The 25,610-nt window shown below is 40.2% G+C and overlaps 1 protein-coding gene across 1 annotated transcript in view; it reads right to left on the bottom strand.

Annotated features, from left to right (window-relative positions):
* ADAMTS12 (ADAM metallopeptidase with thrombospondin type 1 motif 12) overlaps positions 1–25,610 on the bottom strand; it is a 148,506-nt gene that overhangs the window by 5,213 nt on the left and 117,683 nt on the right. Inside the window, exons 18-24 of the mRNA XM_033520470.1 lie at positions 22,994–23,120; positions 15,960–16,170; positions 12,801–13,943; positions 8,132–8,284; positions 4,858–5,031; positions 3,095–3,241; positions 1,208–1,361 (exon numbers count right to left, since the gene is read on the bottom strand). Coding sequence (XP_033376361.1) covers positions 1,208–1,361; positions 3,095–3,241; positions 4,858–5,031; positions 8,132–8,284; positions 12,801–13,943; positions 15,960–16,170; positions 22,994–23,120 — 2,109 coding nt within the window. The remainder of the gene's footprint in view (positions 1–1,207; positions 1,362–3,094; positions 3,242–4,857; positions 5,032–8,131; positions 8,285–12,800; positions 13,944–15,959; positions 16,171–22,993; positions 23,121–25,610) is intronic.

The following is a 25,610-nucleotide window of genomic DNA, read 5'->3' on the forward strand; positions in this document are numbered from 1 at the left end:
TAAAAATGCACTACATGGAGAACTCTTAATAGTCCTAATATATGTCAGTTGGGAATGCTGGAGGACTATCATGGAAATGAATCTCAGGAAAACACCAAGCTCCTGCATTCCTACTAAGCAGCATTTTTTAATGCCATTGTTGGAGACATAAGGGTGGGCTGCACAGACCAGTGCTTACCCAGCAGGGCACTTCTTATGTTTTACAGGCTGCTTGAGCTTTTATTCACAGAAAGAACTATTACTAATATGTGTAGGCGATATTTATCTGACTCTGTCTTGCTGAACATGGGAGGGACAGGAAACAAGCAGACCAATCCACCCCAGGGAAAAAAATGTGCTAAAACTCTTTGAAAAGCAGCAGGACTGATGCATCACTCTCAAGAGCATGTCAGATCTGCACTACCCTCAAGATTCAAACCACTGTCTCACTGTCAGATTAGACCCTTAGCACTGACTAATAGGGAAGATCATGCTCCAAAAGGCTTCTGAAAGTTTTTCTACAACTTTTTCTAAAACTTTGGAAGTTTTTCTAGAACTGTGAGCCATTGCTGTCCTTAGAGGGGACCTGCTGGATACAGCAGTACACAGACTGCACATAAAGATGTGTATCCTTCCATAAGCTTCCCCCTTCCCCTGATGCCTTTTTTTTCTGGGCTATAAACCATGTACACAGCTGGTCTCCTTTGAAGGTACAGGACACCCTCACAAGTACTCACAAGAGTGCTTCTCTCCACCTCTTGATTTTGGACAGTCTCACCCAGTGGGACACTGTTTTATTTAAAGTATCTGTTAGAATTTTCTTGCTTGCACTCCCAGTCCAGAACTTACAGCTTCCATAGAGCAATCTATCTTAAGAAATGGCATCTGTTTGGACTCACTGTGTGTCCTTCCACAGCCCTCATTGCAGCATGAGGTACCTAAAACAGGCCAGCACAAGCAGACCTACTAATTCAGCTGTGCCATCATAAATTAGGGATGCATGCTCAGAGGCTGCAGTCCCCACCATGGCAGCACAAGGCCAGAAGTGCTGGAAGAGACAACAGAGTGGTTCTGCCAACAGAGCAGCTGAGCAGTAGCAGGCCATGGTGACCTGTAATTACTGAGCCCACACTACTCAGGAGAAGTTGACAGATTGAGTCAGCTCTCACTTTTTGCAGAATCTCAGCACAAACGGAGAAAGCTGTTCCATGCAGGTGTATTACTTTACCTGTATTTTTCCTGCAGTCTTGCAGATTACATTTCTGATGTTTTGTGGGCTTGGGTTTGTCCATGCACATACTCTCATCTTCAGTTTCATTAGTTTCTGTATTCATGCATCCCACAGTTCTTTGCTGAATTCCCCCTCCACAAGAAACAGAACACTGAAAAATTTTAACATACATAATTTTTTTTTGCATGGAAATTTTGTAATATGGCAATATTTGAGCTGTGATGTGACAGGAAGCTAAAACTGCCATGTGATCTAGAAGCAATGGCATTACAGTATTCTGTGTACTGTATGCTCCAACCAGACACCCCCACGGTGCATTGTGGTCAGATTTGGCAGGATACAGTAGAGGGTAAATAGTACAAATACAGCATCTTGGAATGTGTAAATAGGGGAAGAAGACTGTTTTCTACAGAGGAGGAAAAGGATTACTTTGCAGTGTCAGTTCAACAATGTAAGAGACTCATAAACCAAATTCATACAAATAAGGATGGTTTTTGCTTCCTGTGTTTTCTGAATATCTAAGTTAAACATGAATAACCAATTGTAATGTTAGATCTATAAATGACCAAGCTAAGATTTTTAAAAAAGTCCCAAAAGGTTTTGTTTCTTTCCTGGCTTTTAAACAGAGGTTACCCTTTTTTTATGATCATAAAAGAACTGCCAGATGCTTGTTCTGGCTGCACACAGAAGGCCATAAAACACAAACACTTTTAAAATATCTTCCTGTACCATTCTGTAAATGTACTTAACTCTTGTGACTTCCCACAGCGTCTGAGAATCCTGATTAGTTTTAATTTTTTTTCTGTACAGATAAATAATGCCAGCAGATAAATTAGATAAAGAATTCAGCAGATAGAGAATGTCAGTTAATGAAGCACAAGAGATGAAGACAGGAGTGGAACTTCTGCCATTTTTCTGCAAATTATCCCCTCTCTAATATGTATCACTGTACATGAAGCATAACAGTGTTGGCATGAGGTACACAGAAATACCTTAAGTATTCTTGCAAAAACTTTATATTGATGTTTAAAGTATTTTTATAAAGTGAAATCATTAATGAATACATTGATATGGGATTAATAAGTAAAATAGTTGGTATAATGTTGGTATTCTGTTGCTAATTTTATGTGCTTCACTTCCATATGTAAGTGTTACACTAACTCTACATTACATAATAGTCATGTCTCATCTCATGGCCTGTGTCAAAAGCAACTAATTGAATTTTCTGTCTTAAATGAGATTCCAGTGTTTCCTGATTTGTGGCTCCTGCTTTTAGCATTCCTTCAGTCTCCCATTCTGCTGTGAGGAGCTCTTGTAATGTATGCAATGTTTATTAAGGAAACTGGAGAGAAAGGTTTATTAGAAATACTAGTTTCCTTATAGATAAATATATATAGCAGATACTGGAAGGTTCCCCAAAGATATACCTCACATTTGTCAATAAAATTTCCAGGTACTAAGTAGGAGACAATTGGTGAAAATTCAGAATTTCTCTTTGTGTAGGCAAGCACAGTATTCCCCAAAGTTGTTTTGAGGATCACCCAATCCCCTCAATAGCTTCAAACAGTGGAAAATTTCAAACAGACAGTGGAAGAATGTTACTGGTAAAATTCCTTTGTTCTTAGACAAGATAAAAAATCCCAGACTTCCAATGACATCTAATAAAGCAACAAAAAGTAGAAGCTACAATATCTGTCACCTGAAGGAACATGGGCTGGCTATGAAATGTGCAGTAATGTTTTCAGAAGTTCTTCTCCTGCAGCTTCAGTTGTGCATAAAAAACTCTACTTGCCACAGGCGCTGATGTTGAGAGACAAGGGGATAATATGACCAAATATGGCCAACTCATGACAAAAAGTAAAACAGAAATAAACTGAATCCTACCGGGCTCCAGGCCTGGGGAGTCCACTGTGTGCAAGGCTGCCTGTTACACGACACTGTGGTGTCAGGTCTTTGGCTCCAGTCACAGTGCCCTTCCCGTGGGCAGGAGATGTGCCGCTCCTGCTGGCCACCACCACACGTCCTCGAACACTGGCAAAAGAGGGGCACAGTCAGAGAGAGCCAGGAAAGGATGAGAAACCAGAAACAGATCACAAAGATGGCTGGACATGTTCATTCAGAAATGTGGGGCCACAGATAACAAGAACCCAGGGTCACAGGCCCATGGGTTTAGAAAGATGTACAGGGTAGCTGGCACATCCAGTCCTGAAGTCCAGGCATGAAGAAAAGCTCTGCACTGAGACACTTATTGCATGTGCTCGGAAGAAGACTGAGAAAAATGACACCTGGGGAAAATCTGCTCCTGGCACATAATACTGGAAGGACTAAAGGGCAGAGTAGAAGTGGCAACACAGAACAGGCAGCACAGAACTGCTCATCAGCATCACCAACACCAGTAGCATATCAATTAGAAATCTTTCTAATTCAAAAAAGAATTAGAAGTCATATGTCTGCAGGATTAATCTGTAATATTAAATGAAGAAAGAACAAGTTCATAAAATGCAGCATCTCATTTTTATGAATTGGTTGGGGACATTAAAATTCAATCCATACAACAACTGAACAACTTTGGTAGTAAAAGTGTCATGCAAAGATATTAACCCAGGTTATTTTTTAAACATTCTTCTGTCTACACCCTAGAATTACTTAGCCACTGATTTCTTATTATTTTTTCACTAAGTCTGTAGTAGGGTCTGCTTGAAATACACAAAGTATTTCATACTCTGATATGAAATAAGGTATCAAATATACTTTGAATAATGTATTGTTACTGTCCTACAAGGAATTGTATGGACAGAACAATATATATGACATGTGATAAATGAACCTTTTCAATCCATATCTATCCAGTATCCTTAGCATGAGGACAACTGCCAGGGTTTGACTAGTGTTTTTATAAATTATTTTAAGTGGCAATCAAATGCAATCATTTGGCTATTTTTATTTTTCCAATCCCTGCTTATTGTGCTGACAGCATACCCTGGTCTCCTCCAGATGTGATTTGCTGGTACCCTGTAAAGAAAATGTGAGCACCTCCCTTAAAATCCCAAAGCACTAGGTACACAGGGTTGCAAACATCAAGACACTTTCTCCAGAGCTGCTTTCAGTGGAGCTAAATCCTAAAATATAATCAGACCATGTGCTTTAGCTGACATAAATATGTGCCTGGCTGCCTCTGAGTTTGTTGGCACAGATTTATATTACAAAGGGACCCAAAAGTCAGATTTATATTATGTCTGGTGTAAGCCTTTGCTCCATAAAATTTCAGTCCAAAAGTGTAATGGAAAATTCTAAATTTGCAATAATGAGAAGGCAACATTAAAACAGCAGCAAAAAGGATTCATATAAATGAACCACATTTACTGATCCAACAGGATAGCTGGAATACATTTTCTTCCAGGCCATCTGCTTCTCCCTTTCAAGATATGGTAATTTACAGCTCCAGCTGTAAATCACACACAATCCTAAGAATGATTCTGTGAAGCCTTATGAACACCTGTGCTAATTTTTGCTGTAGCCATACACAAGAGCTCACAGGCTGTGTGTCTTCCTTGGAGCAGAATTTTACCTGACAGCACGGCTTCCAACAGCTGCTGTTACCTGAAGGGAAACTGCTGATTCACAAAGCTTCTTTTAAAGAACAGTACCTCACTCCAGGACTCCACATGCCATTGCAAGCAAGGTTCTGTGTTACAACTAGTGTTGAACTGTGGTTTATAGCCGAGTAGCTGGCAATGGAAAGGCCTGAGCAGCCGCTTCTCCCGAACATCAATGCAGTGAACGTCTCGGGTCTTGAAGCCTCCGCTGCAATTCACAGAGCACTGTACACAAAACAGAGAGGGGCACATGATGATCTGCTGAGGGACTGCACCTTCCCCAGACACAGAGCAGGAGGACAGCCTGAGCTTTCAGCATCCTGAACAGAAGGAATTTCCAGTTTACTGTAACACCAATCTGTTGTGAGGCTCAAACACTGGTTTTCCTCACAGCAGCTTAGAACATGCCATGTAAGTACTTTCCCTGCTATGGCCATGAATAATATGGGTACATATCTAATCAGGAAATCTTGCCAGCTGTTTCCAAAAATGTCACAGAGAAAGAGTCATAATGCAATAAATATAAAAAATGGATTCTACATGCAGGGATATTGTCAGTTCCTTAGTTGCCTCAGTGAGATGAGAGGAGTGAGCAGCAGTTTCCCACCCTCACCTTCCTTGCCATGGCATGGCACCAGGAGATTCCATACCCCAAGAGCAGCCCCAGTTTGAGAGGGTGGGAGGGAAGGGAGAGGCTCCCTGAGCCTCACTCACAGCCTGTGAAATCAATGCTCAGCTTAGAGCTCTGCTGAGGAGCCATGTGAACCCTTCCAGCCTCCTTTTTCTAGGCACAGCTTCTTCCAAGCCTCATGCAGCATCATCAGATCCTGTCTCCAGGCACCAAAATTCAGGATATTTCCTGCTCTTGAGGAAGAGCTGAAGTTGCCACCCAGGTGAAGAGGTGCACTTTAGCAGATTCCTGTGAGCAACCTGCGCTTTTGGGGCCCGGCACACGCTTGCTAAAATTGCTGACAGAGCAGACAAAGACATTCTTTTATACATTCTTTTGCAGAGAATTCTGAGCCTTAACTGAGCCTTGAAGGAAGTCCAGGGACAAAGATGAAACTGGGTTGAGGGAACAGGGTTAAATATTGGGAAAAGGGGTGGATCTGAGGGTCAAGGGTCAATAGGAACAGGTAGAAGTGGTGCAGAGGAGGGGCAGCCAACTAGGGGAACCAGCAGGACAACAGGGGTGGAACAATGCAGCAAATCAGGGCCAAAAGGGATCAGAAAACAGAGAACATTCTAGGGAACTTACAAATAAGGTGAAGAGGGGCTGAACAGGGATGGTCTCAACTCTATGTACTAACAGAACTTAAAACATTAACGTGTGTCTGCAGAGGTCTATGGGAGGGAGGCTCTTCTCGCCCTAATCTTAGACAGGTGTCTCTCTGTTTATTTTTGCCCCTCTAGGGTTGAGGTATCACTGCCCCACTGGCAGGCCTTTGAGCCTCCACACCCAGGAATAAGAAAAAATACATGTTTTGTCTTCAAGCAGAATTAAAGCTAATTCCAACTGCAGCACTGAAAGCTTCTAACATCACTTTTCACCTTTACCAGTATGATGCAATAGCAATTGATGCTGTTCTCCTTTGCACAAATGAGCATCCTTTAGTTGAGCCAGGAACCTGAATGTAAAACTTGCCCTAGGAGATGAAGAATGGATGGAAAGGGAATCCCTTCTCTTGTCCACAGGACATATTTCTGACTGGATAGAAACAATGAACAGAAGTAATTGCATAAGAAACTGAGTACAGCAGTCTCAAAATATATGCAAATTATATCTGGCATCAAAGACAGATTTTAAGATTTAGTCTGAAGCACCTTTATCTTAGGGGAAGGGAAAAATTAAATGAGAGTAGAAGAAGAGAAAAAGCTCTACAGCACTAGCAGGGAACCCAGACGTCATGTGTGGCGACATTTCTTAAAAATGTTTGAAATGAGTAACAAAAAACAATTGCCACCTGTAAAGCAAAATATAACCATTTTTATATATGAAACTGTGATTAGGTTTGTATAGTTCACTTGGTGGAAAATAAGGAGGGTAACACAAATCTGATAGGAGAAGCCTCTTGCCTCAAACTTGTTTCATAACTGGCCTGACATTTTAAAATATTTGCTTCCTGTTATATTTTATCATTAAACCTGATTGCTAGCTGTTTTTTGTGACATGACCATCATTCACTTGTTGCAAGAGCAATGACATTTATGAAGAAAAAGTGAAGGTGAAATTGCCCTACTGCAGCTGGGAGGGCAGGATGTCTATGTATCTTTCAAAATTAATTTCAAGGGCTTAAATGTAGTTATGTAAAGCCTTGGCCTTTCCTGAACTTTCTAAAGAGGCATGTAATTCCTGTACAAATCAATTTTATGTCTAAGAGCTCAATAATAACACAGGTTTTTTTAGCTATAACCTTATATTTGTATCAACCTGCCCTCTAGCCCAATGGCAACAACTGTGGCCAATTGTCCACAAAAATGGTCTGTACTGGAGAACTTTGAGACACCTACCTTCTTCCTTATTCAATCAACAATATTTAAAACAGAATTTTGTACATTATCTCTTTTCAGTCTTGAAAAATTACCTGTGGTTTGAAACTCGATTTTCAGACTGCATGAAGACAAAATGTAATAAGCTTCAAAAAGTCACCAAAGTCCTTCCAGGTGTTCCTTCACACAGCTTAAAATACCAAAATGGGACTCAAGCACAATTCTTTGGGTTCCACTTAGCACCCTGGACACTCTTCTGTCCCTTGACCATGGCTACAAAACTAGGATTAAGCAGAATCCTACAAACAGCAGGCATTCTGTCTAGTACAATTTGCCTTTCTTTTCTTTCCTTTTTTATATATTTTTTTAATGTAAAACCTAGAGGTTACATGAATGGTGAACAGACCATGTCATGTAAGAAAGAGATAGTACATGATGACAAGAGTGAATAGGAACACAACTCCCTCTCCCAAATTCCCAAATTGCTTCTTCAAATTAGGATATGCCCCTGAAGGCAGAGATTAAAAAGATGCCACAAGCAACTATGTACAGCTTTTCCCTGTCATCTCTATAGAACATGAGCAGTAAGTCCTGCTTTGGCTCTAGATGCAAGAGTTAATGAGCACAACCCACCACAGGAAGAACAAAATTCACAGCAGATGTGTTTCCAGATATAACTTGGTCAGGAAATTAGTAAATTAGTGCTGAATGGTCAACTGGGAATCATGTATGCATTCACTGAGTAAATAATTGTTTTAAAAATGAAGTATTTAGAATTTCATACTCACTGAAATTTGCAAGCTTACTGTTCACACACAGCTCTGAATGAAGTTACCTTGCTCCAATTTCCTGTTTTCCAGCTAGCACATGGGCGGAGATAACACCTCCTTGCAGGATCAGGCTTTTTTATGTCCTGACAGTGAGATGTGTTCCTGCTGCTGCACTCCACATGTCTCCAGAAAGCGCCCATTCCACAGGTCGTAGAGCACTGCACAAGGGCAAGAGGGCCAGGGACAAACTCAACACCAGTACATCATTCTGGAAACAATCCTGGAACCTAAATACAAATATCTAGAGCCATTTTAGATGACATATGTTACTGGAGATACCCAAAAAAATATTTCAAATTCACCTAAATTTCACTTAACATTCTGAAGGAGGGCTTTTTTTGGTTTCTTAAGACAATACCAATCCTGATTTATACTACACACTTCTTTTCTTTGGCAAACCCCTGCTTACCAAGACATTCTAAATCTGTACCAGCTGTTTCACTGTTTTCTTCTGTTATCTTTGGGGATCCAAACTAAAATATAATTGCATCAAATCTTCAGCATTGTTCCCGCTCTGCCACTAATACTGCTGATGAGATAGTCAGCTAATTGAGTGCATGATTGAAAATCATACATAAATATCTGAGAATCTTAGGAAAACTGTACAGGAAAATGTTTCTCTAAATAGTTAATTCAGGAAGTGGCTTAGTGTTTTCAACATTTGGGAGGATTTCTGTGTCTGAGGAAAGAGAACATTGATTATTCCAGTCCATATCCCAAGAGTGCACACTCCTCACAAAAAACCCCAAATATTGTCATTGTATTCTGAAGCAGAGGAGTTGAAAAGTGCTTGGAGACACCTTTTTTTACCTTTTTCTGTCTTAGAAAGGGTGGGTCAGTGAACTATACATGTAGAACCTAATTCTACACACACTAATCAGCCTGTAGCTGGCATGAGAAACAGCAAAAATAACCTTGAGTTAGATCAGCAAAATGATGAAGAATGAAAATGCCAAATGTGTGGTTTGAACTCCCTGTGAGGAAGCAGGAAAGTTAAATATGGAACACTGAGTAAGTGTCCTTGGAAAAATAAGGAAACTCCAGCTGAAGCCAAGGCCGGGAAAAAAATCAACAGTGGAGATTTTTTATCTCATGGTGATTCCTGGGATGCGTGTCCAAGTGGCCACAAAGGTCCTGTTAAAGGAATATTCAGTTTTTCCTAGTGACACACATATCCAAGACAACTTTTCTGACTGAGAGGACGGACTGCCCTTGTCCTGCTTTCTGTTGGCTTGATGCCTTCCCCAGCTTTGCTACACCAGTCTGACAACACCAAGACTTTACTGAAGGGATGCTTAGTCTTTGACTAAAGCCCCATTCTGAGCACACATGAGGAGAGCAAAGATGTCTCCACGGATGATGCTGTGCAGATCACACTGAGGAAGATGTATGTTTTTGTCTGAGGAAGGTGAAACAGCAGGATTCTTTCAAACCTTGTTTACTGCAGGCATGGGGTCAGGAGAGAAAGGCATGATACTCTAAATTGTTCCAGGATCAAGCCTTAAGTTTCTTTACTGTTGTTTGATGCTAAGTTTCTGAAGACATACTGCTTTTCCCTTTGTCATTTGGGAATCAAGACTTCCTCTTGGCACAGTAGATGTCTGTCACAGAGGGAGAAAGTGCAGACTTTACATGACCAATTGCAAAGGTTAGAATGAGCTGGTCTGGTAGGAATGGAGTATCTTCGCTAGCAGAATGCTCTTATAAAGGGAAAAGTGATAGCCCAGAATGGCCCAGGAAAGAAGTAGGAAAGGAAGTAAAAGTTACAGACAAGCACCGGTAGAACTGGATGTAGGGCACTGTTTTGCCCTACTCAAATTAGTGCCTTCCCTTGAAGGGGCAAGTGCCAGCCCTGTTATGGGACATGTCACACCTTTCCAACAGTGACTATCACTGTTCTTGGCACTATTTATTTACCAGTATGGACATCTCCTACAGAGCAAAGCAATGTCAAAATACTGGCAGCTACTAAAAGAGAAAGAGCACAGCAAGATATTCATCAGGATAGGTGCAGTGGTCTTGAAATGCCAATGCCTTGGAGAGATGTCATCTAAAAACAGATTAAAAGTTTTACTAAGGATGGGCAAACAGGAAGAGCAAAAATAAAGTCAGAAAACTGTAGATTGAAAATTAAATAAATGTAATGAAAAAAAAATAAAAGGTTCTGTGAATGTCAGACTCAAGGTGTGTATGTGAAATAAATAACATTTATTTAATGAGAAAGAGAATACCTGACTTTATTAACAGAACTATGGAATGGTTGAAATTGGAAACAATCTTTGCTCAAGTAGGGCCACCTAGAGGCATTTGCCCAGAACCATGTCCAGATGGCTTCAGAATATCTCCAAAAATGGAGACTACTTAAATTCTTTTTGATGACTTCTTCAAATTTGAAAACTGAAGTTCAATGTGGCACACTTCCCATAAAGTTTATTTTAACAAGAAAAAACAGCTTGAATGAGAGTAGCAAAAGATTACTTAATTATTAAAGAATAACAAAGTTAGATGCATTAAGTATCCTCAAACTGACTTCATTAGTTCTGTGAAACCAAATGTATTAACCTTATCTCTAAATTCATTCAAATGTTCCTTCAATAATCCTTGTGCTGTTGGGAATTTTTATAATAGACTGGAAAAGTCCCAGAGGATTAGACAAGAACATCTTCCAATTTATCTCTAGGAAAATAAAAAATCCTATCTGTGGTCTAATGGAATGCTTAACCCAAGCTGACTTCACAAGAAGATAAAAACCAAGTTATTAAACAATAAAGATCAAAATGGCAAATACTGATTAAGATGATAAAGCAATATAAAAGCCCACATGGACCTATCTAGAAGAAATAATTCAATTGAGTCTAATATCCTTTTCTGACAGGGGAACATGGCTTAATGGAAATAAGAAACTGGCTGGTGTGATGCATTTTTACGTGACTGTGTGAAGCATTCTTTTAGCAAATGGAAATACAGTTTAGGTATTATTAATTACAAGACTGGTGTTCAACTAACTGAAAAACTGCAATAAAGTGCTTCTCAGTGGTTCAATGTCAAAATGAACAGACTGTTCAAAAATGGTTCTGCAGGGCTCTGTCCAAAGCCAGGCTCTCCTCAGCATCTTCATTAACTAACTGAATGAGGAAGACAGCATGTATTTGAGATATTTGAAGATGATGAGAAGCTGGGAGAGTAAGCAGGAATGTTGAAATTTGAATCCAATGACACCTCAGCACAATAAAAACTGTAAGAAATCAGTAGTCTGAAATAAAAAATAGATGCAAAATACTACATTTAGGGAAAAATTTTATGCATACATTCACACAACACACATAGTTCCCAAATGTAATTGAGAATTTCTGCTGATCTAGAAATACTGTAGTAGGGATCCAGGGTTTACAATGGACCACAAATTGAATACATCAAAGCAAGATGGTTACAAAACAAGACAAATCTCATTTCTGCATTCATAAAGAGGGTAATAAATAAAATGATAGTAATTATTCGATTTTATATGTCGTGTGTCCACTGGGGCCACAATGAACATCACTGATAAAAAATGTGTGATGAAACTGAAGCAAGACCAGACAAGAACAATGGAGTCCCCAGATATTTAGAGAACACAAGGAAAATCTCAAAATAATTTAGATGTCAGACCCCAAAAGAGTTATTAAGAAGATAATTTTCCTCCACAGTCTGCATATAAAAAATAGAAACTCCTCATTTTCAGTACAGAAGATGTTGGTTATGTATAAGGAAAATATTTCAAGGTGGATAATGAATGAATAGGACAGACTGCAGAATCTCTGCATGACAGGCCTTTGCTCGGGCTGTGGGGGCCTGGGCCCATGTTCCCTTGATGTTCCTTGTAAAAGCAGATCTAAAAGCAGGTCTTCTCTTACAGGGGTATGTGCAGAAGGGAATGCTTCACCAGTCCCTCTAGAACATGGAAAGGAAGCTAAGGCCATTCTCACCTGGCCACAGGAAGGCACAAGTTGAAAGTTCAAACTGCTATCAGGAGTGCATACCCTGAACAAGTACTGGGGACAGAGCAGAGGTCTCACCACTGTCTGCATCCAACACGATCTCAGGGCTCTAGATATTCCTCCACTGACATAGGATACAATTAGTCATCTTATGCCATCCTTTCTGGCCCTGAATTTCTGCATTTCTATGATTGTGAATTGCTCCCAGCAGACCAAGAGCAAACAGGCACAAAGAAACAGATCTTTGATAACATTCTCCATCAATACTGAGACACAGAGGCAGATCAGCACTAGGAGGTTTCCAGTCCTGACCCTCTTTAGCTTGGTAAAAAAGGCCATCAAAAATGAGATGATTAGTTCAGACACCAACATCTCTCACTTTAGGCATCATGGGTTCAAGAATATAAAATCCATTAGCATAAAAGGAACTCCGTTTATATAAAAATAAATCTTTACAGTGGGTAGGGTACTAAGTAAAACTTTGTAAAATACGGCCAGGATTTGTGATGACTATATTAATTCACTGTAAGCAACCTAATCCTAGATATCCCAAGCTATGACTAATTTTGTGATAAATATTTCATATGCATGATACTGATTTCAGAAAACTGTGACAAACTAAGAATCTTCATTTCCTCAGGAGTGTTTCAGACAGTTGTTCACACTCTCCACTTCTTATGAACAAAAAATAACTTACCTCACTCCAGTTCCCTACTATCCAGTAGGCATCACTGGGCAAACTGTCGGATGTTATTACGTGTCTGTTGTCTGTGACATTCATTAGAACACCCTCAGATGCTGCACTTTGGTTGCTCAGAGCATGCTTGGGAGCTGAGGATTGTGTGCTGGTAGTTATGGTGTCAGGCAGCTTTATTTCTTCTCTGCTCTCAGTCTGGTCTCTTGGTGGGTGACCAAGCTCTGTGGGCATTTCTGTAACCAGTGCTTGTGGGGTAGTTACCTCTACAACAGGAGCATCAACTTGCAGGCTGACATAGTGTGCTGCTGTTGGAAAAGGCAGCCCTTGTGCTGCTCTGCTAACAGGAGCAGGCACAGAAGGGTGATGAGATGCTGGTGGGGACTGAGAAGTCACACTCCCATTCTGAGTGACAGGAGAGGCAGTGTCCAAGGTTGTGCTTCTGGTCCTTATTTCAGGATTGAGTTCTGTGCTGTAAAAGAGATCAACTGTTTTCTTGCTGGCTCCAAGTGGCCAATCAGTGCTGTCAGATTCCTCAGTTAAGTAGTCATAGCTGGAAGTTATTTCTGGATTACTGGTAAAAGAGGAAACAGGAGTCTCCTCACTTCTTTGCATCTCACTTTCTGCAGTAGAAACTGGCTCACTTCTAGAAGTGTTTTCAGCATGCCTTATAATTTCAGTACTTAAGCTGTTATGAAAAGGCCATGAAGTACTATTTTGATATGAGCTATTTTCAGTAGAAACAATCGGATAATTGTAAACATCACTCGATTCAGCAGAATTATTTTGTAATGTCCTGTTGGCTGCTCCCTCTTTTCCTGAGACATTGACCAAACCAGAGGATGTAGGCAGACAGGGAGTTACACTTTCATGCTTGGGTGTTTCTGTTGTTGTATGGAACCTGGGGTTTGGTCTGGGTATTCTGCGAGGAAGACTCCGTTCAGGATCAGCAGTTGTTTTTCTGATTATGATCTTGCCTCTTCTGGGTGCCTGTGGAGGAATCAGAAATCTTCCAGCAGAAGGGCATTGCTGAAGACCACACAGGGCCTTAGAGTTTGGTCTCTTGGAACTATCACATGGCTCATCATTATTTTTGGCACAAGTGACACTACGAGTCCTTATTCCACCACCACAAGTGACTGTGCACTGCAAATGAAACAGAATTAATGCATCTCCCTTCTTCACTCTGCTGCACAGAAGTATCAGACAACCTTTGTTTATAATAAAGAAGCATCATGACAAATAATCAATTACAAAGCTTTTCCTGAAGAACAAGCCTTTCATTCTAGTGATGTTCTGCTACCATGGACCTCTTTATAAATTTTTTGGCAGTAAATCTCACACTGGGGAAAGAGCAGTGAAAAAAGCCTACATGATAAAGACAAAATATCAAAGTAATACAATAGAATTTGATTTCTTCATTGACTCGCAAAGTCATCTAGCCAATACTTTTTCCACCAGATTTGTAAAAACACAGACTAAAACCTGGAATCATGCCCACACCTGACTGGCTCAGTGCTGCTCACAGTGCCACAGACCAGCTCTGTGATCCAGGCAGCTCACAGACCCTCGCTGACTTTATTAAATGGATTTTTCATTCAGTCCTAGTACAACCATGAACTGCTGCCAGAGCTACTGGCATGTCACTTCCTACTGAAAGTAATTGGCTTCTATTTAAATGAGAGCAGTTGTGCATAAAGGGTGCTGGGAGCTAAGATGACCCAGCCTTTCTGTCATGTTTTTCACCCTCTGGCCCACAGGTACTGACATGACTTCAACAGCTGTCACTCCACTAAGGATTTTGTAAAATCACACTTCTCTGGTTTGAGATACTAAGGTTGTCTGGTTGAGTAGGAATGGAGATGTTACAAAAAACCTACTGGAAGAATTCTTCATAGGATGCAAGGAAGCCTAAGCAGCCTAACCTCAACATGAAGTGATGAACTCTCCTTTTCCCAGGACTTTATTGCCCCTGCCACATTTGAGAGCTAGACTGGATCACGGGGCAGTAGAAACACTTTGACTTTGTGTTGCTGGGGCACTCTGTTGTTTCCAGCTGTAAAGTAACATCAGCTCTGTAGCAACAGGAGCAGTAAAGCAACCAGAGTAGCCTCACAGCAGATAGGTTCATCAGCTCCTATAATTTGTGCAGGTGAAATAGCCTGTGCTACACTATCTCTCCAGTTTCTGCAGGTGCAAAAATGTATTTTTGCCAGGAAGTTGTAACTATAATCCAAGAGCACATGAGCACTGGCAGTGCACATTTCTATATAATTGTTTTGCTAGTCACGTAAGCTCAATCTATTTTTTCATAGGTACTTAAAACATGGGGGTTACTCAATTCATAAAACAACATTCTGTGATGATGGTGTGTGAGCAGCATAAAGCAATCCAATATTTTTACAAGATTAACAAGATTTTTTTAGTTCGGTATGTGACTTTTCTCATAGCAGCGAGTCTAATGTAAAAAAAGACTGAGGAGAAAGATGAGAGAGGAGTTTTCAAAAGAGAAGGGAAGACAGTATTTACAGCTGGAAGGGATCCTCAAAAATCATCTACTCCAACTGCCTGATCACTTCATGCTTGACCAAAAGTCAAAGCATGCTGCTAAGGGCATTGTCCAAATGCTCTCTTAAACAGTGACAGGCTTGGGACATCAAACACTCTCTAGGCAGCCTGTTGCAGTGTTTGACCACCCTCCCAGCAGGGAAATGCTCCCCAGTGTCCAACCTGAACCTCTCTTGGTGCAGCTTTGGATAATTCCCATATGTTCCCAAAGCTATGGGGAAAAAGACAGAGTCTTGGATGCAAGAGATATTAATGTAAATATCTGTATATTTGTTCACCTACAGAGATGACAGTAGTCATCACCCCAGTCTGGCCCACAGCAGCAATTGCCCTCACACAGACTATTTAGCACTAAGCACACTCTGTGCTGCAGTCCCAAAAGCTCAGCAAGTTAACATGCAACACTTCCCAAAGCCTTTAGACAGCAGGGCTGCTTTTTCTTTTTTTCTGCACAAAGGATTTGTGGACACATTAAACAACAAAAAAGTATTTTAGAAGTTTAAAAAGCCAAAACAGCAGGTCATTGGTTGTCTCTGTTGACTATAATAGGTCATTTTGAGATAAAGTTCAGTGTTTCTGCTGACATGAATTTACCTCAGTCCAGTTGCTCACAGTCCAGTCAGATGGGCACAAGATATCTCTGTTGCATGACAGATGGGTCTTTGGTTTAAGCAGGTGCTGGCACTCCATGGCATCCAGTGCCTGCTCATCAGATCCCACTGTCTGGATGCAAAGTACAGTTCTCTTCTTCTGGCCTGTTGGGCCACACGTGGTTGAACATTTCTGCCATTCCCCTGCCCACCACCTGAAAACCAGCAGCAAATCAATGAAAATGTCTGAGACTGTAAGAAAAAGAGCTAGTAATTTAAAATCTGGGCTCAGATATTGCTTTTCACATTAAGTTCAGCTCACTCAAGCTCTCCCATCCACCCTGTGCTCTAGTACCAGCCAGTCAAAGATAGAAGACAGAATTAGGCAGGATTTCCAGACAGAAGTAGGCACTAAGCATTATGCTTCAATAAAATACAGAAATCTACTGAGTAGGTAGTCCTTCAAATCCAAATTTGAGGAACTGCTAGCAAATCTACTTAAGAAAGTAATCTATTTGCTCTATTCTATTGTTTTTCTGTTTACTGCTCCCTCAGTACAGAAGAGTTAACAAATGAGAATCATTTGGGGAGTCTATAACAAGAGCACAGAAGTGGAAGAGGTCCCTGTACCCATGTCCAAGCAGTCAGTACTGCACCAGTACCCAAACTGGCTCTCCATAAGGGTTATCTTCACATGGCCTGCTCCCACTGGGGGAAGCAGTGTGGTACACAGCCCCAAAAACAGGTTACTCAGAGCTATTCTGTGTGGGATCAGTGCCTCGCAGTACTGTCCCTCTTGGCATGGGGTCCAGGTCTGCACCAGACTTTTCTGTACTTCATTCCTTCAAGAAGTAGAAATGAGCCCCTTATGTGTCTCTGTCATGATTAAAGTCAGTCTTCCATACTGTGGTATGAAATTTTCCACCAAACTAAGGGAAACTCTTTCCTCTAGAACAGTATTTTCCAATGCAAATCACCTTGCCAACAAGAGCTGTTCCCTTTACATTTGGTTCACCTTAGCATTTCTCCAGCATCATCCAACTATTTTTTCTCATGCTGACCCAGAGCAGACTGTACTCCTGCATATCTGCCTCCCATTATATGAAAGGAGAGCAGAAATTTCTGGGTTTCTACCGTTTGAGAAGCATTGGCATCAACTGTGACATTTACCGAAAGGTTTTTCTTTAAAGTTGAAAAAAAGAAGGAACAAAATCAAACCATAAAAAGCCTTTTTCCTTCAGTTAAGCATGCCCTAAGGAAGCACACAACTTCAAGGTGCTGCATAAAAAATCTGGCCCAGCTCTATAAACTGTAAGCCACAAAAGCTCCTAAACAACATTGCTTGCTCTGGAGTTTTCAAGGAGGTCACAGCAAAGCCTTATAATGAAAACAAAGTAGAAATATCACAAAATCACTAGGTTGGAAGAGACCTTCAAGATCACTGAGTCTAAAAAGGTGTTAAAAAACATCTTTCTAGGAAAAAAGGCAACAAAAAATTGCTTTTGGCTTATGACCAACAGCATTCTATTGGTTTGGTTTTTGTTTTTTTCCTTTTAAGGTCCATGAACTTGGAGACAAAATAATCATATTCTGATCAACACATCAAAGCTCAGCATCCAGATTTATAACAGTTTTTATGCTTTGTCTTTGCTGATAATCTCTCTCCCCTCCCCACTGTAAGTTTTCATGTTCCTTAATTCATTTTTACTTCCACTGCAAATGAGCTGCCACTGATGTGGAAGGCACTGGTATCTATTCCTAATAATTGAAGAAAAAACAACCCAAACAACCTAGACTCAGAGGCATCAATCTACAATAAAGCTTATTTGTGCAGCCATCTTGTCCTCTCTGTGGTACATACACGTATCTTCTTCCTGTTTGGTAATCTATATATACAGCATTTCCCTTTAAAAGCCCCAAAACCCTTTGTGGCACTGACTGCTTTGCTCCAGAATGCAATCCACTGCCACCACAGCCCAGTGGTAAGATCTCTGGACCAAATTAAACTTAAAAAAACCCCAAAATATCTTCTTCCTCCTCATCTGCCTTCTTTCAGATTGTTTCTTGTTCTTCCAGGTCTGCAAACAACAAAGGAACTCTAACAAGTAAATAGAAAAAGTAAGTACACCTCAGCAGAAGACAGCAATAAAAAAAAAATAAAAAATTAGCACCACCTGAATCAAGCCACTTCAGGGTTGTTATCATCTCTTGCATCTTCTTTACAATTTTATCTCTTCTATAATCTTGTAAATTGCTGGCATTTCAGCACAAATGGAACATAAATATGTGAATTGCTCTATTAATTTTAATGGGACCGGATTTCATTTTTCAAGGTACAGATATGCTAAACTGACACCTCTTCCCCCTCAACATTTTCAAATGGCTGTGACTGAGGGTTTAACAATTGGCATGTTGAAATACCAAACTCCAAGCAATAAATTATCAGAGCTTACCACAGAACCTGCATTCAGCAGCAGTAATGGTATATGATTAACTGTTGCACACAAAAAGCTTTTAAAAGCTGTGTAAGTAGTCAAAAAAGTCAGGTGCTCCACAGTTAGAAAATCCCAGAATTAAGATTCTATCCTATTCCATTTTCCCATCTTCATGATAAAAAAAAACCCAACAGTCAGACGGGTAGTTTTTTCTGTAGACTTCTTCCTCACTCAGTGCAGGTAACTTCAAAAAAAACTTGCTCTAACTGGAAGTTTACTCCCGTCAGTAACTGGAACTTTTGATGTTGTGTTTTCCTATTTCATCTTGGGGTACATGTATATGCCTTAAACATCCAAGGGTCAGAAAGCTGACCTGGATTCACCTGTGCTCCTGTCTCTTTGTGGTTTCTGCTTGAGGACCTGAACTGTGGCATCTCAGCCAAAAGGGAATAAAGGCAAACAAAGATGGCAAAAGAGCCAACATCCATTTGTCTGTTCTGGTACAGGATTCCCCAGAGCAGGCTCTGGACCACAGAGAAGAGAGCAGCACGTGAGTGACTGCTTTTCTAAACTCTGCTTATCTCAGAGCTTTTGCTGTCTCCTCACACTGCAGAGGCATAACCAAAACTGGCCATGACTGCTGAACTCACATCCAGAACTAACACAGCAATCCAAGCTCCAACTATGAAACTTCTGAGATGAAATGACCAAGCTGTTGGATCTCCCAGCCAAGCTAAAGACTGTGGTGAGAGACTGGGACAACCTGGTGGAAACTAAAGCCTCATGGAATTCACCACCCAATACTTCTTCCTACCTTTGGTTTCTGATTCTACCTTTGGCATTTACTGCAACAGCAAGTGAGTGGTTCTTAAGTATTAATGCATCAATATACCCCTGCAAATGTGAAATGACTGTCTTATCTCCACAGGCAGGCATGGCATGGAAAGATTGTGGTAGCAAACAAACAAGCAAAATGCACGATTTTATTAATTAATTAATTTGCATAAGCACTAGTTTTCCTCAGACTGTCAAAATAGAGAACAGCCTGTCTGGTGAAAACATAACCTCAGGTAGTTTTGAGCTGCAGGAGTCAGTGCTCAGCTCTTCTGCCATCAAGCCTGGGGCAGAGATAGGAAGGAAATCTCATTCTTTCAGGTGGCATTCAGCTGCCTTAAATGAGACTTATCTTTTCATTACAAACTGGATTTCTAATTTTTGCAACAAATTACAAGTTTACAAGTTTTAGATATGATCCTATGACATAGTCCTAATCTACACTTAGGAGATGTGTGGTGAATGATGTGTGAATCCTGTTGAAAAAGCAGTAGCATGGGATTTTGGGGCTAAGGGGCTGAATGTTCCTTCCTTCCCATCATGGAATGTCACACCTAAAGACATACTGTTGGCTTTCATTATGTATTTTTCCAGCATCAGGCACAGCAAATACCAACAGATTCTCACCCTGTGCATTGGAATAGGGACCAAGAATTTCTATTCTTATTATGAAGAATTATCTAAGAATTTCTATTCTTATTATGCTGTTGGAGGTGTACTAAGAAGTCTGGAAGCAGGACAACACAATAACAACAGATAAAAAGCAGGAGATTCCAAGTACTTGTAAAATAATCTATTTATGGTTACTCTGTTCAAGTGGGTAGTCAAGTTAAAAAGGCTCCAGACAATTTCTTCTACAAGGGAAACCAAAACTTTATTCACAATGCTATAAGTAGTTAAAATGTCACTCTTTTTCAAGTAGTATCCATTGATTTTAAAATTAACACCTATGGGACTAAATACCTGCTTAACAACTGAACTGGAAACCATACTCCATAGCATAATTTTGTAAAAAAACATGCATTTACACTACAGTCCCAATGTACTGCCCCTAAGCAATATCACTGAAGTAGTGCTTGAGTGGCTGCATGACACTTAAACTCTCAGCTGTCCAGCCACCTTTCTTTTGCTCTGAATCAAAACACGTCATACATGTATTATGATATTTTTAATATTTTTAAAATTTTCCTCTGAATTATTTAAGGAGAAAGTAAGTGTAATAATAAGCATAAAATAAATACAGAGCAAATCAGCTGACAAATAAGAATGTTAAGGCTTAGATGTCTGCAATTTAAATGACTTCCTGAAATAGACTAATGAGATAAAATCAGTTTGTGAGAGCCACAACCATTTTATCCTTCATCTGTAGCTTCTTTTTGATAAATTATCTATTTCTTATTTAGTGGTCTGACAGCATTTTTTTCATCAGTGTGATTTAGCAAGGAGCAACCAGCATTTTCTGGATAGAATGTACTATAAAACACCTGGTTCACTGTTGAGAAGTACAAGGTCATCCAGAGATTTCAGTTCTGTAGGCTGCATCACTAAACCAAGGTCTCCTGCAGTGTTGTGTTTAACAGCACTGTCCTCACCTGCAGCACAGAATTTAGCCACCTCTCTACGGAACACTTTGTCCTCAGCAGCTTCACGTGGACTCTAAGTTATCCCATATAATGCCACGTGGGACAGTCACACCAGCCTCCAACACTCAGACTTTCTTTAGGACCAACAGACTGCACTAAGCTGTCTTGGGTTTCAAAGGAAGATTAGTGACCATCTGTCTGGATTAGGGGTGCCACATCTGCCGTGGAAAGGTGAACGCCAACTCACCCCAGCCTGGAACAGAGAGCAGATTGGAAAAGGAAGGGCTTGGGAAGAGTGAGCAATAATCTGTTCTTTGCTGACATCTCTTCTGACACAAAAACTCAGGGCCACCAACAGAAGATCATGAGAGCCAGGTTCAAAACAGTTAAAATGTGGTGGCATCTCACACAGGCACTAGAACCATGGCACTTTTTGCAAAGTAAGTTGTATACAATAGAAGTTTTCAAGGCTGCAGAGGGAGACTGGATGAGTGAGGTTCATTGGAGGTTACTGATTAGACAAGCCATAAAAACCTCTGGAAATGCCTTGAATTAAAACCAGTTGGAAGCTGGAAGAGCATTACAAAGAAATCTGATTTATGTTTGACTTACTCCTTAGTCATGTAGGCCCTGCTGAGAGCCAGAACAGGGACTCAGACCCTTGGTCAAGCTCCTACAGTCACTTTTGTGTTACTAAGAAAAATAAATATGCAACATGACTCTTGAATTAAATACATATGGTTTTCCTGCACTGCACTTTGTTGTGATTTTGCTGTCCTCAGAAGGACTTGTGATTTCCCCTGCAGCACAGAATGAGCTCAAGAAGCATCACAGGTTGTCAGCACATGAGTGCTTCTCTGCCAGGTCTGCAGATGAGTTTGGTTTATATAATTCTGCAATCTGCTCAACAAGGGACAAATTCCCCTCCCTTTCAAAAGGAGGTCTGAATAATCCTGTCACTTAGAACAAATGGCATAAATTGAGTAAATTAGGAATTTTTAAACGGATAGTACAGTTTATATGTGCCATAAAAAACACCTCAGTGTGTATGGGTAGTCTCAGCTCTTAACTAGTCAAGTAATTAAAAAGTTTGGTCTACTGTCAATTGATTTCCTGTAAATCTACAAAGAATTACGAAATGCTGGTAGTCTATGCTACAAGCACAAAGATGTAACTCCCACAGAAGCATCATATACTGTTGTGAAGATACTTGGAAACAACTAATAAAACCAACAACCATGCAGAACTTTTAACATCAAAGTTTCATGAAATTCACTGCTGGGAAATGCAACACAATGAACTCCAAAGACTCATTGCTTTGATTTTATTCTGACTGAACTAGTGTTACTAGGGAAAGACTAGTTTACCTTTGTGAACACCATGAAAAACAACTTTCAAAGACAACAGAAGACAAAACCAAAGTACCAAAGCATGAAACAAAACCCAATATTGATCTCTTTCAGAAAATCTGTACCTGTTGTACAAGCCCACAGTTCTGCAGGCACCTGAAATGTTTAATCTTCCTTACTGTACTCACTAAAATGGTAGCACAGAAAAAAGAGATGAATGTAAATTAAGATAATGTTGTGAGAAAGGAAAGAATTATTCCCATGTGATCTCAGAATGAAGAAAACTGCACTTCACCCAAAGTTAAAAGTAAGAGGGTACATAACAAAAAATGCCAAATACTGTGTTATAAAGAAAGTGCAAAAATTAGTTTTAGAAGTAGGCATTTCCACTCAACACCTCTCATAAAAACACAAAGGTGTATCAAAAAATACTGAAAAACAATGTCTAAAGGCTCTGCTAACTGTTTTTGGTACACACAGCAATTCTTCTCAGCCCACTTGAGCTAAGCCAAGAATACAGTTTTTAAATAAGTACCTATAAGGTCTTCAGGCACACCTGCACCCAAACTGAATGAAAACAGTATCTACATACATGAGAGAACAACCTCTGCCATTTTCAGCACAGACTGCTCAGTAACTTGCCTTAGAAACCTCTCAGGATGTCTCTCACTTCTGATTTTGTTTATTATGGGGTTTCTGGCACCTTGCTCTGCAACGTGTGGCAGCCCTCACCATGGCCCCATGGAAGGCTGTGGATGTTCTGGCCTGGCATCAGGAATACCCCACTTTGAGTAAGGATGCTATCTGCCACCCCCAGAGCCCCCCAGAAGCTGTTACCTGGGCGGGCAGTCCTGTTGGTGGCACTTCTTCTGCCGCCCGTTGGGCTGCGTTGCTGGGTCACAGAAGGAGTTCTTGATGGCTCCGCTGCCCCTCCACACGCAGTGGGCGATCTGCCGCCGCACGCCTTCCAGAGAGACACACACACACACACAGACACACAGACACAAAAAATGGAGCAGGAATCCCCACAGGCTGGGGAGAACTGCACATATCCCCAGACTGGTGCATCCTTCAGCCAAGCTGGAAAGGTTAAGCAGAGCTCTTCTGGATCAGATCAGAGCTCAAGTGACAAATTAGAAAACACTTTGCTTAATGTGTTTGTTGGCCTCAGAAATGGCTCCTGCAGACCCTCGAGCAGGTATAAATGGCTATAAAGGGTTCTTGAGTTACCCACAGACAAGAGGAAACACAGCAGCATCAGGCTATTCACAGCAAGCCTGGTTTTGCTGACCTTTTGTTTGTTCATTTGGAAGGCTGTTTAAGCAGAACATAAACCAGAGTCACAGAATAACCCTGCGACTTAATGTGAATTCAACTTTTAAGAAGTTTTGGTACATATTTTGACTGAAAATGATGATGAAAAAGGTCTTCTATTTTCTAAGTAAGTAGTATATAATACAGTAATACACAGCATAAGAGGCAAAGCACAGTGATGAAGAGACACAGAGAAACAATCCATACACACAATCTGGGTTATTTCCTAACATTCCCATTTATACAAAATCCCACTTATTTAACAGAAAGAAACATGAATCAAAATACTACATCACCCTAATTTGAATCTACAGAAAGCCATTTTCCAGGGGCCTGCTTCCCTACAGGTTCGCAATAATTTGAGGCAGATCTCATGCCTCCAATTCAACGCAAACAAAAGTATTGCAATAGTACAGTTTGAAAAGTAGCAATGAGTCTGATATGGAGGCATTAAAACAGTACAAGCAAATCTTAAGTATTAAGACTGGAAAAGTATTTATTAACTCTCATTAAATTAACTGTGCAATTAATTCACAGCAATTAATACACACATGGTAGATCACTGCATCTCTAGGACTTTTATCCTTCTCCTGGGATGCACAGGGCCTAACAGCACTGTTATCATTGCATCAAGGATAAGTGTCAGGCTATTTTGCATTATGCTTAGGAAATAATTTTTTCCTTTCCTCAGGCCTCCTAATAAGCAATGCGGAAAACTGTGTGGAAGAACATCAATCCATAGAAAAGAATTGGAAAATACTAATATATTCCCCTGCAACATATAGACACATAGGATCATAAAAATGTTGAGGTTGGAAAAGCCCTATAGGATCAATAAATCCAATCATTAATCCTGTACTGGCTCAACAACACAGAAAAGAGTTTTGGATGCATATTTGCATCATTTCATAGAAACCAATGGAAACCTATGTCCCCTTTTTTACCACCTGAGAACATCAGGTGTGTGAGGAAATGCTTTCACTCTTTGATTACTTTCAGACTTCTGACAGAGACATATAAAACAACTGCTGAATCCAGCACAAGATTTGATGACTGACTTTCCTCCAGTCAGAAACGAAGGCTGATCCTCTAGAACAGTGATCAGTGTCCCCTGTAAGGGAAGATTAAGAGACTGAGCCATTCAAGCTCCAGGGTCCATGGTGTGGAAGCTGCTGCAAGACTGAAGTAAGTTTGGACATGGTGATCTCTTATTTGTAGGTGAACTGAAGCAGGAGAAAGCTTTTTGGCTCAGTGTAGGACTCCAAGGGAGCAGTGCTCTCTTTTATGCTCTGGTATAAATATGGCTAGAAAATTCAGCAATCTTTCTGCTAACTGTAAACAAAGCAGTTCCCAGAAATGTATCTATCCCTTTCAAAATCATGATATGTTGCTGTTCCAAATACAAACAACAAGAAATCTTTTGCTTTGATAAATTTTTAGTGTCATTTCAGCTGCTGCAATTCACTTTAAAGCCCCTATAAACCTTTGCGCAAGTTTTGCTTTGAAGCTGTACATTCTCATAAAATGATCAGCTGACATCAACGAACTATTTTATTCTAACAAACAACTTATTTATGAAAGTTATGTGAACTCCCACTGTACTTTCAAAATGTCTGGTAGTTCAGCTCCACAGCTGGAAAGAATCCTATACACATATATCCATACACACATATAAATGTATGTTTACATGTTATGACATAACAGAACAGTTGTTTTTATTAGCTTGAACAAGTTAAAATAGAAAACACTGCAGAAGTAGACAGCTAGTCACTACTCACCCAGCCCTAGTAAGTATTTACACAGTTATATAACTTAAGTGGGTAGTATCCTATTTAAGCCACAGATTAAAAACTCTAAATATACTGAAACCTCATTTAATAAACCTAAACTTTATTTCTAAAGGGTTTTGAGAGGTAGCTGTTTTCCTCCCTTCACTTCACAGAAGGCTTTTACTTCTCTCTGACCTTAATGCTGACTGGTTCACCGGATGTGGACTATATCAACTCTGTGAAAAAACACAGACTTTTGGGAAAGACAGGAGAAACATAGAAAGATAATCATCAGATCAGAGAATAATCTTCATTTCACTAAATCTGCTAAGAGATTCCTTCTACTTCTCTGTGACACTTCATCCCTAATG

The sequence above is a fragment of the Parus major genome, chromosome Z (genome assembly GCF_001522545.3).
Source record: "Parus major isolate Abel chromosome Z, Parus_major1.1, whole genome shotgun sequence".
In the NCBI taxonomy this organism is placed as follows: Eukaryota; Metazoa; Chordata; class Aves; order Passeriformes; family Paridae; genus Parus; species Parus major.